Source organism: Sminthopsis crassicaudata, chromosome 1 (assembly GCF_048593235.1).
Source record: "Sminthopsis crassicaudata isolate SCR6 chromosome 1, ASM4859323v1, whole genome shotgun sequence".
In the NCBI taxonomy this organism is placed as follows: domain Eukaryota; kingdom Metazoa; phylum Chordata; class Mammalia; order Dasyuromorphia; family Dasyuridae; genus Sminthopsis; species Sminthopsis crassicaudata.
The window spans coordinates 49973304-49988900 of NC_133617.1; the positions used below are offsets into that span (position 1 = coordinate 49973304).

Sequence of the window (15597 nt, forward strand, 5' to 3'; positions counted from 1 at the left end):
CGCGGCAGGCCTGCCTGCTTCCATTCTGGGCTCCCTTGTCCATTCCCAGAGTCTTTCTCTCTGGATGCACCCCGTCTGGGCGGCAGGTGTTCGGCTCCCTGGGGTTTCCTGTGTAGAGTCTTCAGCCAAACACTTGGGAGAGAATCTCTCACTCCTTTGGAAGGGTCTGCCGCTAGGAAGGGCAAACCCAGGAGTATCTGGAAGCCCTCATCATTGCTAGGGAACCACCCTATCTAGAGTGATGGGCAGCAGCCAAGGCTGTGAGGGAGCACACTCGGCCCTTGGCCTTGGGCCTTGGCTCTCCATCAGACGTGTCCCTCTCGCTTGTTCCGAGAGTCAGGGCTTGACTTTGACGCTTCACAGGAGGTGCCTTCTTGGGGGAGAGCTTGTCCGCCAGCAAATTAAATCCCTTTTCAATCAGCCAACAGTATACAGGGTTCATCTTTTGGTCAGATGTGTGGCTAAAGACCTAGGAAGCAGTGGAATGGGGACTAGCGGCCGTCTTCCTCTCTGCAGTGCAGGGTCACCCAGCTAGCGTGGCCCTGGCCGTCCTGGCTTGGAGGCGCCTCTGCCCTCCCTACTCCTGCTGGCTCTGATACACGTGGAGGTTTATTTTCATGAAAGTTTGAAAAGGCGGGAAAGTAGCCATATGGGTATGTAGTTATTTGCATTTTCTTGGCTAGCTCCTTGTGGTAATGAGCTCTGATTCTCCTCACCTCCTGCCCCCAAGCACGTGGTGTCTTTCCTCCTTTTGGCTGTCTTGATGAGTAGTCTCTCAGCAACCTGAGAACCGGGTCCCCTGCAGCCTCCCCCACTGTGTACACCTGGTCTTTTCTTCCTGATTTTCCCCTTTTAATTTCTTTGGCATCTTTTTTGCTGCCGCCCTGTATGATACTTAGGAGATTGTGACTTCAGGCTTCAGACATGTACAAGTTTCACTGTTATTGGTGGGGAAAGGTTGTTGTAAAAATGTTAACAGATCTTTTCCATTTCTTTGCCTTTTCTTTATTTTCCCAGGTTTCTCCTTAAATATCCTCTTAACCTGTCCTCGTTTGGTTGAGTCTCTTAGCAAGCTTACTTCAAATGTGTTTTTCTCTATATTGCTTCTCGATAAGTTTTATGAGGTGATATATGACTTGTGTTCTTCCACTGTCATCCTGTCCCTTTTTACACATGAGTTTATGTGGTTTGCCAGTGCTGGCCTTAGCTACCATCTTTCTCAGATTGGTAAAAAGCTTTTTTTTTTGGCCAAGATGATTCCTGGATGCTTATTGTGTGTGGCTTTTGCTTTTACATCAGTAGGTGCACATCTGTTCTTTTATTTATTTACCATTTTTCTACATTAATAGCTTGTTTAAATAGGTCAGGTTGGAGTTTTCTCATTTGCTTGTTTTATCTCCTCATTTTTAATCTTCACATTTTATTTTTGATATTTGCTCTCACAAGTCGGTGGTCAAGAACATTCATTTGGAAATGACTCCCACTTTAGAATCTGAAGGTTTCCCTGTCTTTGTTTTAATTTCAAAGTTTTGCTCATTTTGGGAACATGACATTCAACAACAATTATTTTACTTGTTATATAGTTTTTTTAATTAAAAAACATTTTTAAATACAGTTCTGTTAGCATCTTTCATTTTTACATCATCTATGTTTCCTACTGTGAACTTCCCCCCACTCTCTTCCAGGGAGCCATCCCTTTTAAAATAAAAAAATAGAAAAGGAATAAGGAAAAAATGAGGGATATATGTCAAAAAACTAGTGCTTGTACTGTGTTTCACACCCATGATCCTGCACATCTGGAAAGAAGTGGGCGTGTGTGGAGGGAGAATCCGGCTCAGTGAGGTTCATTGGTGGTGTTTGGTGTTTATTCTGTCCACTCCCACCCGCCTTCTGGCTGAAAGAAAATGTTCATGATGGGTAGGGTTTTCAGTGTTGTTTACAAGCCTTTGGGATCTTTGGTTTCTTATTCCTGAAACAGGTTTCCCAACATACCTTTCACTCTTTCTTACCCCCTCCACCTTTGCGTTGAAGTCACCAAGTATAGAGGAAGGAACACCAGTTCTGAAATCAGAGCCTTCTGTTCAAACCCTGTCTCCGATCCCCCTCTTTGTGATCTTAGGAAGGTCATTTCAGCTTCCTGGGCGGCCTCAGTTTCCTTCTCTGTAAAAAGAGGGGATTGGGCTCGATGGTTTCTGAGAGTCCTCTCACATTTGGAATTGCAGGTGCGGGTTTTATTCAGGAAGTCTTTGGAAGTTCTGTGTCTCCTCTTCTTGGGCAGTAGATGCTGGCAGTTATCTTCCTAGTAATCTTTTTGCTGAGGTCTGGTGACCAAGATCAGATAACCAGAAATGAGATTTCTTTTGCCTTTGGCTACCAGATAAAATCTAGCTCCTGGCTCTTTCCTTTGCGTTTCCTAAGAGAACCTTCCAGGCCCCAGTCAGCAGCTGCTTCCTTGTGTCTCTTGGTTTCATTCATGGGGGAAGCTGTGATAGATTTTAGTACCTCTCCTAACTGTAGGTCTAGCTCTTTGGTCACTAGAGAAAGCTCTGCCATTTAGTATGTCAGGAGCCTCAGGCGTTACTATTTATGGATGATTTAAAAACTGTGGGATTCTCAGCACCCGATCACGGCTGGAGTGGGAAGGGGCTTCCTCTGTTCCTGGGGGGCCGTGGCTGTGGGATCATCGCTCCGGGACTGACCTGCGGGTAGTGAGCCTCTTTCTACTTCAGCTGGAAGCTGCTCTGTTTCTAGTCAGATAAGAACCGACAGGCTGCGCGTTCGGATGGGCTGCTCATGACCAGGGCCTGGTCTTTGTAGTGCAGGCCCGAAGTCCCTGCCCCGGGGAGGCTGAGGCTGGGGCACCTCGACTGGGGAGTTCTGCCCTGGAGGAGGAACTGCTCAGGCCCGAAATGGGCTGAGGGCCTCCTCGCTGGTCTGGCCTGAAATCCTGGGCTGCCTGTGGGCAAGAAAGGAAGGAGAGAAAAGGAATAGGTGGTACATAAGAAAAAGAAAAGGCGCCGTAAGGGGCTTGGGATTTTACTGGTGTAGGATGTCCTAGGGCAGGGTTCCCTCTTCCTGTGCAGGTCAGTGCCTCCTTTGCAATTTCTTCAGCTAAAAGTGTCACGTGGTTTGGATAGGTATGGCATATTTACATTGGTCTGGAATCAGTGAATGTTTCTGCCAAATTATACCTTCCAGTGGCGCGAATTTGAATCCGTGCAGTCACTCCAGGGTATTGTTATCTTAGCTGCCCAGAGTGCTGATGAGTGCTCTCGGGAGCACTCTGGATCCTCAGCCAGCAGGGCCTCAGGGCCAGCACTTAGCCTCTGAAGAGACTACGGAAACAGGATCAGCTGAGGGGGGGGGGGGGGGGGGGGGCCTTGGGGCAGGGCTGGCATCCGACCCCCTCGGGCTTTAGCAGATCTCAGATTGGACCAGTGAGTGGTCACTGGTTTCCTCATCTGTACTGAGGAGGCCGGACCAGATGGACCCCTGAGACTTCTCCAGGCCTGGCTTGAGCATCCTGGCCAGAGGCCTTCTCACACTGGGCAGCGGCTGTCACTCCTGGCCCCTGCCTGGTGGTTACTCCCCCCACCCCCCTGGAGTTCTGGAGAGATCTGAGTGTGAGAGAAACAAGCCGTGCTCCTACCCTTGCCCAGAGACACATGGGCCCATCCCAATCTGGGGCAGCGATCTCATTTGGCAGTGCCCCTGGGCCTCTCGCTTGCCCTGTGCTGGAATAGTTGCTGGCAAACCTGGCTTCTGGTCAGAATCTGTATATAAGACAGAGGGGTTTGAAGGAGGGGTCAGAGGCAAGGCAGGGATCCCAGAGACCACCTGGCCCGTGCTGGCTTCCCGTTCCTTCCCCTCTCCCCTGGAGTTAGAGCAGAAGCCAAGGTCCAGAGGAACGAAGAGAGGACTTCTCCGGACTACAAAGCTGGCCCGAGTGGGATTGAATCACAGGTTTCTTCTCTTGGGGTTATACTGGTAATTGCTTGAGCTTTGAGCTTGTTGAAAGGTAAAATGGGATTTTGGGGCTGGAGTGCCTCTCCTGTGGTGAGAGTTCGTTATCTCCTTGCAAATCATGTGCCCCCCGTTACCTGGACAGGAGGCTAGTTTAGGTGGGTAGTGTAATGGGTGTGACTGTGCTGGCAGCGTGTCAGGCTGGCCAGTCTTACCAGCACGGAAGGCCGGTGGTGACCTGAATCTCTGTGTGCACAAGTGATGTCATTCTTTTATTCTGCGGCAGTGTCCTCCCTCCCCCATCGCCACTGTCTCACTCTCAATTTCTCCAGGTACTTCTTGTCCTCAAAACCCTCACTTGTTTCATCCGTCCCCTTAGCTATTGCCCTATATCTCTTTTCTAATACGAGCCCCCTGCAGAGATCTGGAAAATAGCTCACACCAAGTCTTCATTGGGAAATTCAAGGAAAAAAATCCCAATATGTCATTTCCTCCCCAAGTCAGTGAAGGGAGAAAGAAAGGTCTCTGTGGATGCTGGGCATAGGCTCAGCACTCAGAGGTGCACTTTGATGTGTTCCACATAGAGGGACTGGAGGGGGACTGGGGTAAACAAAGGTCCCGGGTCTATCCAGGGGGACCCTGGTCTTGTGCAGGCTGCTACACACCCAGGAGTGCTTGCAGACCCCAGGCCGAGTGCTGAGCTGGGAGTAAGTCCTGTGAATAGCCCAGAGTGGTGTGAGTCTCAGTTTTGGTCTCCAGCCTATCTGATGCCTGCAGTGGAATGTCTAGGGTGGACTCTCAGACTGACTTTGCACCCACAGAGCTTCCCAGCTGGTTTGGACAACAGCGTCCTGGAATTTCCAACTAGGGATAAGCCAGGAGTGTGGACAGACCCAAATCCAGGTCAGGGACTTGCAGGGGGAAGTGAGCGCACGTTGTTTTGGATCAGACCACTTTAGGAAGATTGACAGCTTTCTGGTGCCTACCTAAGTTCTCCCTGAGATCTTGGACTAACAATGCTTAGGAAACAGCAGAAGGACCCAAGAGGACATTTCCCCCATGGGTGAGCATGTGAAGTCCAAGGCTAGGAAGTAGGCTAGAGGAAGGAGCAAATAGAGGAGAAAAGGGCACCTCAAAGAACTGTGTGTGGGTAGGTGACAGGGAAGCTCAAGACACAAGTCCATAAAAAGAGCATTCTCTAAATGATCTCTAAGCAAAGCTTTAAAGAAAAATTGCTTGGACACAAGTTCAACTACAATTTCTAGCTGCCCTGCAAGTGTTTTTTTAAAAAGGCTAAAAATTATTTTAAAAATAAAATGGGGGGGAGGGCAGCTAGGTGGCGCAGTGGCTAGAGCACCAGCCCTGAATTAGGAGGGCCCGAGTTCAAATCTGGTCTCAGACACTTAATACTTCCTAGCCGTGTGACCCTGGGCAAGTCACTTAACCCCAGCCCCCCCCCCCCAAAAAAAAAGGGAACACTAGGGGAAAAATAGGGGAAAAAACAAGAGCTAAGGAAGAAAGATTTGAAAAGAATAATTTGGAACAAGATATAAAATGTAGGAAAAAAATTTGGGGGGAAAAAACTCCCAGAAAACTAGAATGGACAAAATAGAAGCCAGTAACTCCATGAAACAAGAAATATTAAAAGAGACTCAACTGAAAAACTAGAAGAAAGTTTCTTATAATAAAAAACAATGGTCCTGGGAAACAGGAGAGATCATTAAGAATCATTGTGTACAGTACCTAAAAGCCACGGTCAAAAAAAAGAGCAGAGACAACATATTTTAAGAAATTATAAAGGATGTTATTTACAGAAACAAAAAAAATTGCTTGAAATAGAGTTAAAATTAAAGGGCTAGAGCAGAATTTAATATGATTTCAGTTGATTTAAAAATAGATACTAAATCCTGATTGCCCTCTTCATCTTCTCTTCTCCCCCGCTCCAAAAAGGGTACAGTGGATAAAAGCACTGGCCTTGGAGTCACAAAGACAAGAGTTTAAAGCTGGCCTGAAGCACTCATTAGCTGTGAGACACTGGGCAAGTGACTTATTCTTGATTTCCAGATTTTGCAATTGATAAATGTTCAAAGAATATGAACAGGAAGTTTCAGAAGAGACCAAAGCTATCCATAGCCATATCACTATTGATAAGAGAAATGCAAATTAACTGAGATACCACCTCACACCTATCAGAAAAGACTACTGCTAGAAGGGATGTGTGGGGAGAGGAAAAAGATACACTAACTCACAGTGGTCCAAGTTCAGGAGAATAATTTAAACTGTACCCAAATGGCTATGAAATTGTGAATACTCTTTGAGCAACACAACTGCTAGACCTTTCTTTATCCCAGTGAGATAAAAGGAAAAGGATCTATAGGTATAAAAATACAAGCTAAGTTGTTGTTTTTTTTTTTTTTTTTTGTGATGACAAAGAATTGGAAATCAAAGGGGGTGCTCACCAATTGGGGAAGAGCTGAACAAGCTGTTGCATGTGATTGTGATGGAGTATTGTAGAGCTATGGGAAATACATGAGATGTGGTTTCAGGAAAAAACATGGCAAGCTTAAATGAACTGATGCAAAATGAAGTGAGATGAGCTGAAAGATCATTGCAATGTTGTAATGGTGATCCAAGACAATGTTAGGACTCATGATGAAAAAATGCTATCCATTTCTAGAGAGAGAGAACTGATGAACTTTGTGTACAAATTGAAGTATAATTTTTTTCACTTTTTCTTGATTTTTTTGACAATATGGCTAATGTGAAAATGTTTTGCATAATTTCATATGTATAATTAATACCATATAGAGGTAGGAGGGAGATAGTAAAGCATTTGGATCTGAAAATTACAAAAGAAAAGCATGTTAAATAAATAAGTAAATGAAATTTATACCGAAAATTGGTTCTGTAAAGTAGAAATAGATTCTGCTGATCATCTCCTGAAAGAAATTCTAGGATGAAAATTCCTAGTAATGCTATATCCCAAATCCAGAGCTTCTGGTACACAGGGAAAAAAAATACAGCAAATATACAGGAATAAAGTCAAGTGCCAAGGAGCCAGTAAGAATCATATGATTTACTAGCCATTGCAATGAAGGAGTGCAGAGCTTGAAATATAGGACAACACTGGAAGAAGCAGAGCGTGGGAAGATGGGGAAAGTGATCTCACATAGTGGGGCTGCACAAGTGGAAATCTATCCAAACAAGGAGGGAATTGTGTGGAGTGAGGAACACTTGAATTCCACTCCCTGGACTGGTAAAAAGAGGGAAAAATACATCCCAGATTGAATACAGAAATACATTTTACTTAATAGGGAAATAGGAGAGAAGAAGGGAAAGATTAGTCTTAAGCAAAAAAAAAAAAAAAAAAACTCTTAAAGAAAGCAGAAAAAAAAAAGAATGAGAATAAACTAGAGGGAATGACACAATGATATACTATGAATGTGGATGGGATAGACTCATCTTTAAGATAGGGGGACAGGAGAATAATTAGGAAGCAGAATTCAACAGTGTTTACAAACTCACAGGGCACAGGTGAAAAAGAAGGGTGCACATGGCTAAGATGTGGGGTTGAAGCATAAGGTAAGGTATCTCATACAGAACATATAATTAAAAAACAACAACAAAAAGATGGTAGCAGTCATGATCTTAAAACAATGGTACAACTGATGAGATAAATAAGGGAGCTCCATTTTGCTGAAAGTTACCATAGTCAGTGCTAAACATAGATGTATTAAATAGAGTAGAAAATAAATATTTAAAGGAAAAATTAAATGAGTTATAGGAAAGAATAGTAAGACTAATGTGGGACCTCGGTGTATCACTGTCCCCATCATAACTAGATAAAATTAACAACAAAAAATATGAATGACCATGATGCAATGAAGACTTAATTTTTTTTTTTTTTTTTCTGATGGGGGATAGGTTTCTTAATAACATTTCACCGCTGATCTGTAATAGCTAGCTTTAGAGCAAGCATTCTTCACTTTTTAAAAATTTCTTAGATCCTTACACCAGTGAGTCTGGAACAGCCTATGGACTCCTTTTCTGAATCTTGTTTCACTCTGTAAAATAAGTACAAAGTATTACAAAGGAAACCAATTATATGGAAATGAATCTGTCAGAAAAAAAGAATGTGTCCCAGATTTTGAAGACATTTTAAACGTTTTCCTGGGAGCACTGAGAAGTCAGGTGACAATTTGGGGTCACACAACCAGGATGCATAAAACTGACTTCCTGAACGCCTCAAAAGGTGGAGGGGTGCCTTTTGGTTGCTTTGCACAGAGGTGATAGAAATGAAATTCAGGGGTGATAAAGTGTGATGTGAATGACAGTGGACCAGAGACAAGGGGCTCACAGGGGGAGGGCTGTGGTTGTAGAGTCCATTCTGTGAAGGGGTGATGAGGGCTTCATGAGCCAGGAAAGGCCAGCGGGGCAAAGCTGCTGAAAGTTTCCACGAGAAGGACAAAGGATGGTTTGTGGAAGGAGATTGTGATCAGTGAAGGGGATTTCAGATTTTGGATTCAGGAAGGTGACACGGTTACGGGTCTAGGGCATTGACCCCCCAGTATTGTGCTGGAGCCAGCTCATACTGGTTGAGAGAACCGGTTGTTAAATTTCCTCAGTGAGCACTTAGGTCTTGATAATTAGCAATCATTGATTTAGAAAAAGCTGGAGAAATGTTAATAATTCGGATTCAACTTCAGTGTGTTGCATGGGAGATCTTGGTATGAAACACTTTCCATCATAGCCTTGTGACCATTCCTGGATTGAGGTTGTTGCCATTGGCTACAAATCTACAAGTGACCTTAACTGTGTGACCCTGGGCAAGACCCTTTACTTTTGTTTCCTTGTCCGTTAAATGGGGCTGACCCTGCCTCCCTCCCAAGGTGGTTGTGAAGATCAAAGGAGGGGATAGCTTTGAAAGCGCAGAGCCGTTGCCTCAGCCTGTGGTCCTTCTCTGGCCCACTCTTGAGGGGGATGTGAGAGTGGGCTCCCCACCCTGGAGAGGAGGATGGGGTGCAGCCTTCCCTGGGGGTTTCGCTGAAGATGGAAGAGTGAGGAGAGATGTTCTTGTCTGGCCCCTGAGCTTTTCCCTTTATCCTTCTGAAGGTCACGTGTAGATTCCAAAACCCTGACCCGCAACACCCGAATCATTGCAGAGGCCCTGACCCGGGTTATCTATAACCTGACCAAGAAGGTAAGAGAGCCTGGAAGCGCCCACGCCCCTAGCCCCCAGCCCCGTCCTCCCCTCAGCACGCTCCCTCCCCGTCTCTCCGCAGGGCACCCCCGCCGATCTCCAGGTCTTCACAGAGCAGATGGTAAGGGGGCCCGGGGCCTGCGTCGGGTGGAAACCGGGGGGCGGGAGGGCGGGGGCGCAGGCCGAGGCTCTGGCAACCCGGCTCTTCGCAGCAGATCCAGCAGGAGCAGATTGACTCGGTGATGGACTGGCTCACCAACCAGCCCCGCGCTGCCCAGCTTGTGGACAAAGACAGTACCTTCCTCAACACCTTGGAGTATTACCTGAGCCGCTATCTGAAGGACGTCAGGCAGCACCACGTGAAGGCAGACAAACGGTGAGGGGACGGCCGGTCCAGCTGCTGGGGGGGAGGGGGGCGCTTTCCTTTTTTATGCCCCTGTTTTATTTCTGAGTCTATCCCTCTCCTGGCCCCACTTAGCAAACCCTCCCTGAGAGAGAGTTTAAAGAGCGGGGGGAAGAGTAGGATCCCACAGCCTCCCTTGGTCCCATCTGTGTCTAGTATGAATCGGTGTCTGTGTGTCCAGCCTTCGCTCCCAGCAGACCCCACGCTGTCCTTCAGCTGTGAACTTTTTGATCCTGTCTTCGAACTTTCTGTAAACAAGCTTAATCTTTATTCATTTCTGGCTTTTTCATTTTCTCCATACACATTTTTTGTGTCGTCTTTGTTTCGTTTAATTCTTTATTACTGGATGACTTGACTTTGGATTCACTTTTAAAGGATATGATGATTTAAGCACCTCAGTCCCAAGCTGTCCTGTTTGATGGCTGCTTCTCTCCGCTCCATCACCAGCCCCTTCTTCCCTTTCCCCTCACCCCCCGAAGTCCCTTGTAACAAATGTAATCAAGGCAATCAAATCCACGCCGCTCTGTCTGAGAGCGCATGTCTGTTTTTTGATTCTGGTCCATCGTCTTTCTGCCAAGAAGTGAAACCACTTGCTTCTCAGTAGATCTTCTCCTCTGTAGGAGAGCCATTAAGTCTCCATGTTCTCTTCTCCTCTCTCCCCTTTCTTTTTTCTTTCTCTTCTCTTTCCCCTCTTCCTTCCTCTCTCCCTTCCTCCCCTCCCCCCTCTCCCCCTTTGTTTCCTCCTCTTTTTCTCTTCCTCTTTCCCCTTTTTTCCTCCCTCTCTTTTTCTTTCCCTTTTCTCCTTCTTCTCCCCCTTTTCCCTTCTCTCCCTCCTTCCTTTCCTTTGCAAGCAGAGTTTCTTAGGGCTCAATGATAGGGAAGGGAGAAGGGGGGGAGGGGGTGCCCTTTAGCAGTGGACGAGGCTGAGGGTGTTAGGGCCCCCGCTTCAGTTCTGCTGAAAGGCCAATTTCTCCCCTCAGGGACCCCGAGTTTGTCTTCTACGACCAGCTGAAGCAGGAGATGAATGCCTACAGGTAGGCGGGCGAGCTCCTGGGGAGGTGGCGGCTGTCTGTCCCAGCGTTTCTGAGCATGCTTCCAGCCAGCCCCTGCTTCTGTCTTGACCTGAGCTGGCTTCCTTCCTTCCCCTCAGGGTCAAGCCAGCCATCTTTGACCTCCTCCTCGCCCTCTGCATAGGAGCCTACTTGGGAGTGGCTTACTTTGCTGTCCAGGTGAGTAGGGGGAGGGAGAAGAGGGGAGGGGGCTTTCCTGACCTCCATGCGCCCCCTTGGTTGAGAGGAGGCCTGGTGTTCCAGTAGCTTACTCATCCCTGCTCAGGGAAAGCTGGCCCCGGCCCAGCCGGAATAACCTCTTGGGTTTGAAGCAGAGAACAGGGCCGGCACCAGGGACTGGGGGGCAGGGCGGCGTTCAGCTGGCTGCCGGGGCTCCCCCTCCCTGCCCTGGGAGAGCACGGCTCCCAGGTAGTCCTTCTGCCCGGCCCTTGAGGTGCTCAGCCTTTAACAGGGACCACAACCACAACCATATGACGGGACAGGTGTCCTGGGGAGAGGCAGACAAGGGATCATGGGTAATTAGTCTGGGAGGGCTGCCTGCAGGAGGAGGAGGTACAGATGAGGAGGGAGGGCACCAGAGACATAGGGAGAAGTGAGGGAGGAGCCCACATGGCCCACTGTGGCTGCAGTGAGAAGGGGGGGAAGGGCCTCAAAGGTCGGGCAGAGGGAGTTGGGAACCCCTGCAAGTGTTTAATCAGTGCAGTGAGGAGAGGTCAAGCCTTCCAGCCGCCCACTCCCTCCCCCCTGCCCCGAGGTCACCTTTGGCTTGTCTGCATGTCCCCACCACAGGGGCCACTCTTGGCGTTTCTTTGCTTCTCTGGTTCCCATATACCAAAGGTGCTTAATCAGTGCTTGTCCTGGGGCTGGACTGGCTGTGGCCCTCTCTGGGTCTGGGTTTGGGGGATTCTGGCCTCAAAGCAGGAGATGGGGTCAGAGGGTCCTGAGGGCCCCCAGCCTCTGCCCCCGGGCCCGGCCTCCTGACAGCCCGGCCTCCTGACTCCCTGTCCCAGGCCTGGCCTCTGCCCCCCCCCTCCCCCGAGGTCCTGGCCTCCTGCCCCCTCCTCCCCCTCCCCCCAGGCCCGGCCTCTTGCCCCCTCCTCCCCCCAGGCCCGGCCTCTTGCCCCCCTCTCCCCCCGGGCCCAGCCTCCTGACTCCCCGGCCTCTCGGGCCCGCGCTGGTGGCCATGCCGACCGAGGCTCTCCCTTCCTCCTAGCACTTCGGCCTCCTCTATAAGACAGTGCAGAGAATATCTCTGAAGATGAAGCAGCAGTGAGTGCCCTCGCTGCCGTCAGCCGCACTGAGCCAGCCTCCCGGAGGGAGCAGCAGGAGCTCCCCCAGCCCAGCCGTCTCCGCCCTTTTGTCCCCCAGCCCCCGGCTCGGGCTGCCTCCTGCTCTTCTCTCCAGAGAAGGGGCGGCCGGGGACCTCCACAACCGCTCAGGCCCCCCCTTCCCCGGCCCAGGCCCCGCTGAGACACTGAATTGCAGGCGTCCTTAAGCTCCCCGGGAGAGTGGCTGGGGGGTCTCGGCCCTCTGGGACACATGGGTCAGGCCCGTCCTGGCCGAGCGGAGCTCTCCCCCTTGACCTCGGAGCTCATGTTAACGTGCACACCTGAATTAAAGAGAAGCGGAAACTTGAGGACTCCTTTCCAGGCCAGGGGTCCTGGCCGGGCTTTCTCTCTGCCTTCGATCAGAAGGCCTGGGTGCCCAGGGATGGGCTGGGGCCGAGGCCGAGGCCGAGGCCGCCCGGGAGGAGACTGACAGAGACTTGGCCCGTCCTGGGGCCCTAGAGATCTGGCAGCTTGGGGCTTATGATGGGGAGGCAGGCTCTGGGTTAGGAAGGGGGCCCAGCAGAGGTGGGACCTTGGGAGGGAGGGTGGTCCTGCCCCAAGAGGTCTCTCCAGGGCTTCAGAGGTGATTGCCCTTTGGGGCACTCTGGGAGAATCTCCCTTGTGGCAGCTTCAGGCCCTCTCTGGCTTTCCTGCTCCCCCATCGGCGCCTCCGTGGAAGGGCAAGCACCCGGTATGGCATCCTTGAGCCTTGGCCCCTGGGCACCATTCTGGGCAGCGGGGGAGGCCCGGGTCCCTGTCTGTAAACCTGTCTCCTCTAAAGTGAGGGTGTTGGACTGGATGACCTCTATGGTCCCTTTCAGCTCTGACCTCCCGGCTTGGTTGTTCCCTTCTTTCTGCTCCAGGGGGTCCCTTCCTCTGGGACAGGGGGAGGAATGGCCAAAGAGAAGCTGGCATTTCTGCTTTCAAATAGCTGAGCCCAACAAGGGGCATTGGGGTTACCTTGTGTCTCAGAAAGGGGCCCCAGGTGGGTGCCACCGAGAGGCAGGCTGTGATTGGCTGTTGGGGAGCTGCCCAGGATGGACACCCTGTGAGGTAGTGAGGTGCCCGTCACCGGAGATGTTTTGAGCAGGAGCTCTTGGGGAGGCTCTGGGAGGATTGCCTGGGGCTGGGAGGGCTGGGATGATTCCCTCCTGACCCCATCTCTCCCACCAACGGGGCTCCTGCACTTGTGCATCTGGCCTGGGCCCCTGTGGGCTTGTTTTGGGAGGGTGTTCCCAGGAAGTCCTGGGCCCGGCTGGCTCCTTCCCAGCTCCTACCTGCCACTTGTGTGTACCCAGCAGAAATGGCCTCTTCCCCTGGAAGAGCTGGGTTTAGGTGGGAGTGGATTGCATGGGGAGGTCCCCAGAAGGCCAAGGAAAGAAGGGGTGCTTGTGGAGGAGGCCGAGGGCGGCCCTCCTTGCTGCACCTCCCCGGCTCCGGGCAGAAGCCCCAGAGGCTCATCCGGTGCCGACAATGCCGTCTCCATTTTCAGGCTCAAGGCTCAGAACAAGAGTGGGGGGGGCAGATTTTTCTACCTGGCTCCCCCACTTTAACCCCAATTTGGGCCAGCCAGCCCTTGGACTGGGGTCACTGTTTGCATATTCCTCATGTCTCCTGCCTGCCTCACTCCATCCTGAAGGTGCCTCTTCTGCTTCAGGGCTTCTGGGTGGGCCCAGAAGGCTTTTCTCTGGTCCTTGGGCCTGTCCTACCACAGTCCCCGGCCTTGTCTGAGCTTCTCACTAAGTCCTTGGGGCATGGGGGGGGCCTACCTGGCGCTGCAGCCCAGCCTGAGGGGAGCCCTGGATGGAGTCGGGTGGAGCCAGCTGGTGAAGGCCCTTCGAGCCCTGGACGGACCTTTCTCCATTGATTACCCCAGGGCCCTTCCAGCTCCAGCATGCTATGTTCTCGCTCTGAGGTGAGATTTCTGGGAGAGGATTTGGAGGGAACAGTGGGGCAGGAGGAGCTGCCCTGTTTCCTGCCACACTCCTGGATCCCTCCTTCAAAACACCCTTTACACAGCTTCCACTGTGGGCAAAATGGGCCCTTCCTTCCGGAGGTCTTTTGGTGACCCAGCTAGCCCGTTAAGTCTTCCTGGGCCTGTCTGCACGGAGGCAGGACCCAGCTCCCACGGTGTGGTTTGGGGGCCTCCCTTTCCTCTTTTTATTGTTTTAAATGAGCACTGACGTGTTTGGGCTAAGAAGTTTCTGCCTAGGATTGATCAGTAAGGTCAATGGATTGATTAATTCAGGGTCCCTGCAAATTTGTGGGAAGAAATAACTTGGAAAAATAAAGCCATATTGAAAGATTTTCCGTTGGAGTCATGTTTTAGAGGCTGAGGACTCCAGGCCAAGGATTCTTGAGGAGTTTTTGTGTCCCAGACCCTTTGGCAGTTGCGAGTGCGGTGAATGGTGCTGGAGTCAGGAAAGCGCCAGCTGGAATCCTCTGGAGACACGCTCCTATCCAAGTTCACAGGCTCTGCGAGATCTTTGCACAAACCTTTTAGTGTTTGTGAACTTCAGGTCAAGGATCCTTGGTCTAGAGGGACATGTGCTGCCTCTGGGAATCTTATCCCTGCTCAAGGGGGGCGGGAAAAGGGGTGCAGAAGTTTGGGCCCAGGGGGAGTCTGGAGCCTTGGAAAAATGCACTGCTCAGCTTCCCCAACAGGTTGGTGCTCCCTGCAGAGCTGGATGGAGGAGGTGATTGTTTCTCAAACTCCCCCAGTGCACACTTGGTTGCTGGAGGATTTCATCATTTGGAGCTGAAAGGGGCCTGTTGCGGAATGGCTGATGGGGAAATTGGAGGTTTTTTTATATCTCTCCCCCAGTTTTTTGCCTTTCTCAGGGCAGGCCTTGCACACAGCCTGGAGTGTGAGCAGCTCCCAGCTCTGCAATGCAGGGGGAATAGGTGGGAGGGTTACCTGAATAGCTGCCACCCTCGGCGGCGTTCAGCTGAGCTCTGGGACTCAGCCTTCCATCTTGTTGCTGCACAATTCCAGCTCCAGCCAGCCCTGAAAGCTTGGTGGCTGTTTAGTAAGAGAAAACGCCTCCTGGGAGTGCCTTCCCAAGCGCTTTTCCTAGTGTAGAAGGGCAAAGGATCTGGCTGAAACTGGGCCTGAAACTCAGCAAGTTCTGGAGAAGAGAGAGCAGAGCCTCTCTGGGAGTAACAGGTTGTAGAAGTACCACCAGTCTCCGAGCTGGAAGAGTTCTGACTCGGCACTGGGTCTGGAATCAGGAAGCCCTGTGTTCAGATTCAGCCTCAGCTGTGTGACTGAGCAAGTCACTTCCCCCTGTCGGCCTCAGTTTCCTCATCTGTCAGTTGAGCTGGAAGAATCATTTCATTCCAACCATTCCAGTGTGTCTGCCAAGAAAACCCCAATTGGGCTTGAACTCAACGCTATCATGATTGTGGCTTGGCCAGCTAATGGCTGGGTGCCCTCCTCCACCTCCAGCAAGTCATTTACCTTTTTAATTCAGTAAGTATTTATTAAACACCTACTATGTGCAAAACACTCTCAAGCCTTGCAAAATAGAAACAGTCCCTCCCCTTAAGGGGCCTATACTCACCTGGGGGGGAGGGGCATTGGGGGAGCACATGCTGCTTATTCTCTCCATTGTCCTCCCCACCTCCCACCTA

At 50.5% G+C, this 15597-nt stretch overlaps 1 protein-coding gene across 2 annotated transcripts in view; it reads left to right on the plus strand.

Moving 5' to 3' along the window:
* The window catches only part of NCLN (nicalin), a 32509-nt gene extending 20237 nt beyond the window's left edge, over positions 1 to 12272 (plus strand). The window contains exons 10-15 of one of the 2 annotated variants that reach the window (XM_074302128.1): positions 9076 to 9163; positions 9246 to 9284; positions 9376 to 9539; positions 10547 to 10600; positions 10717 to 10795; positions 11850 to 12272. In XM_074302128.1, coding sequence (XP_074158229.1) covers positions 9076 to 9163; positions 9246 to 9284; positions 9376 to 9539; positions 10547 to 10600; positions 10717 to 10795; positions 11850 to 11909 — 484 coding nt within the window. In that variant the 3' untranslated portion in view covers positions 11910 to 12272. The remainder of the gene's footprint in view (positions 1 to 9075; positions 9164 to 9245; positions 9285 to 9375; positions 9540 to 10546; positions 10601 to 10716; positions 10796 to 11849) is intronic. The other variant, XM_074302139.1, reaches the window with a different exon arrangement.
* Positions 12273 to 15597: the final 3325 nt, after the last annotated feature.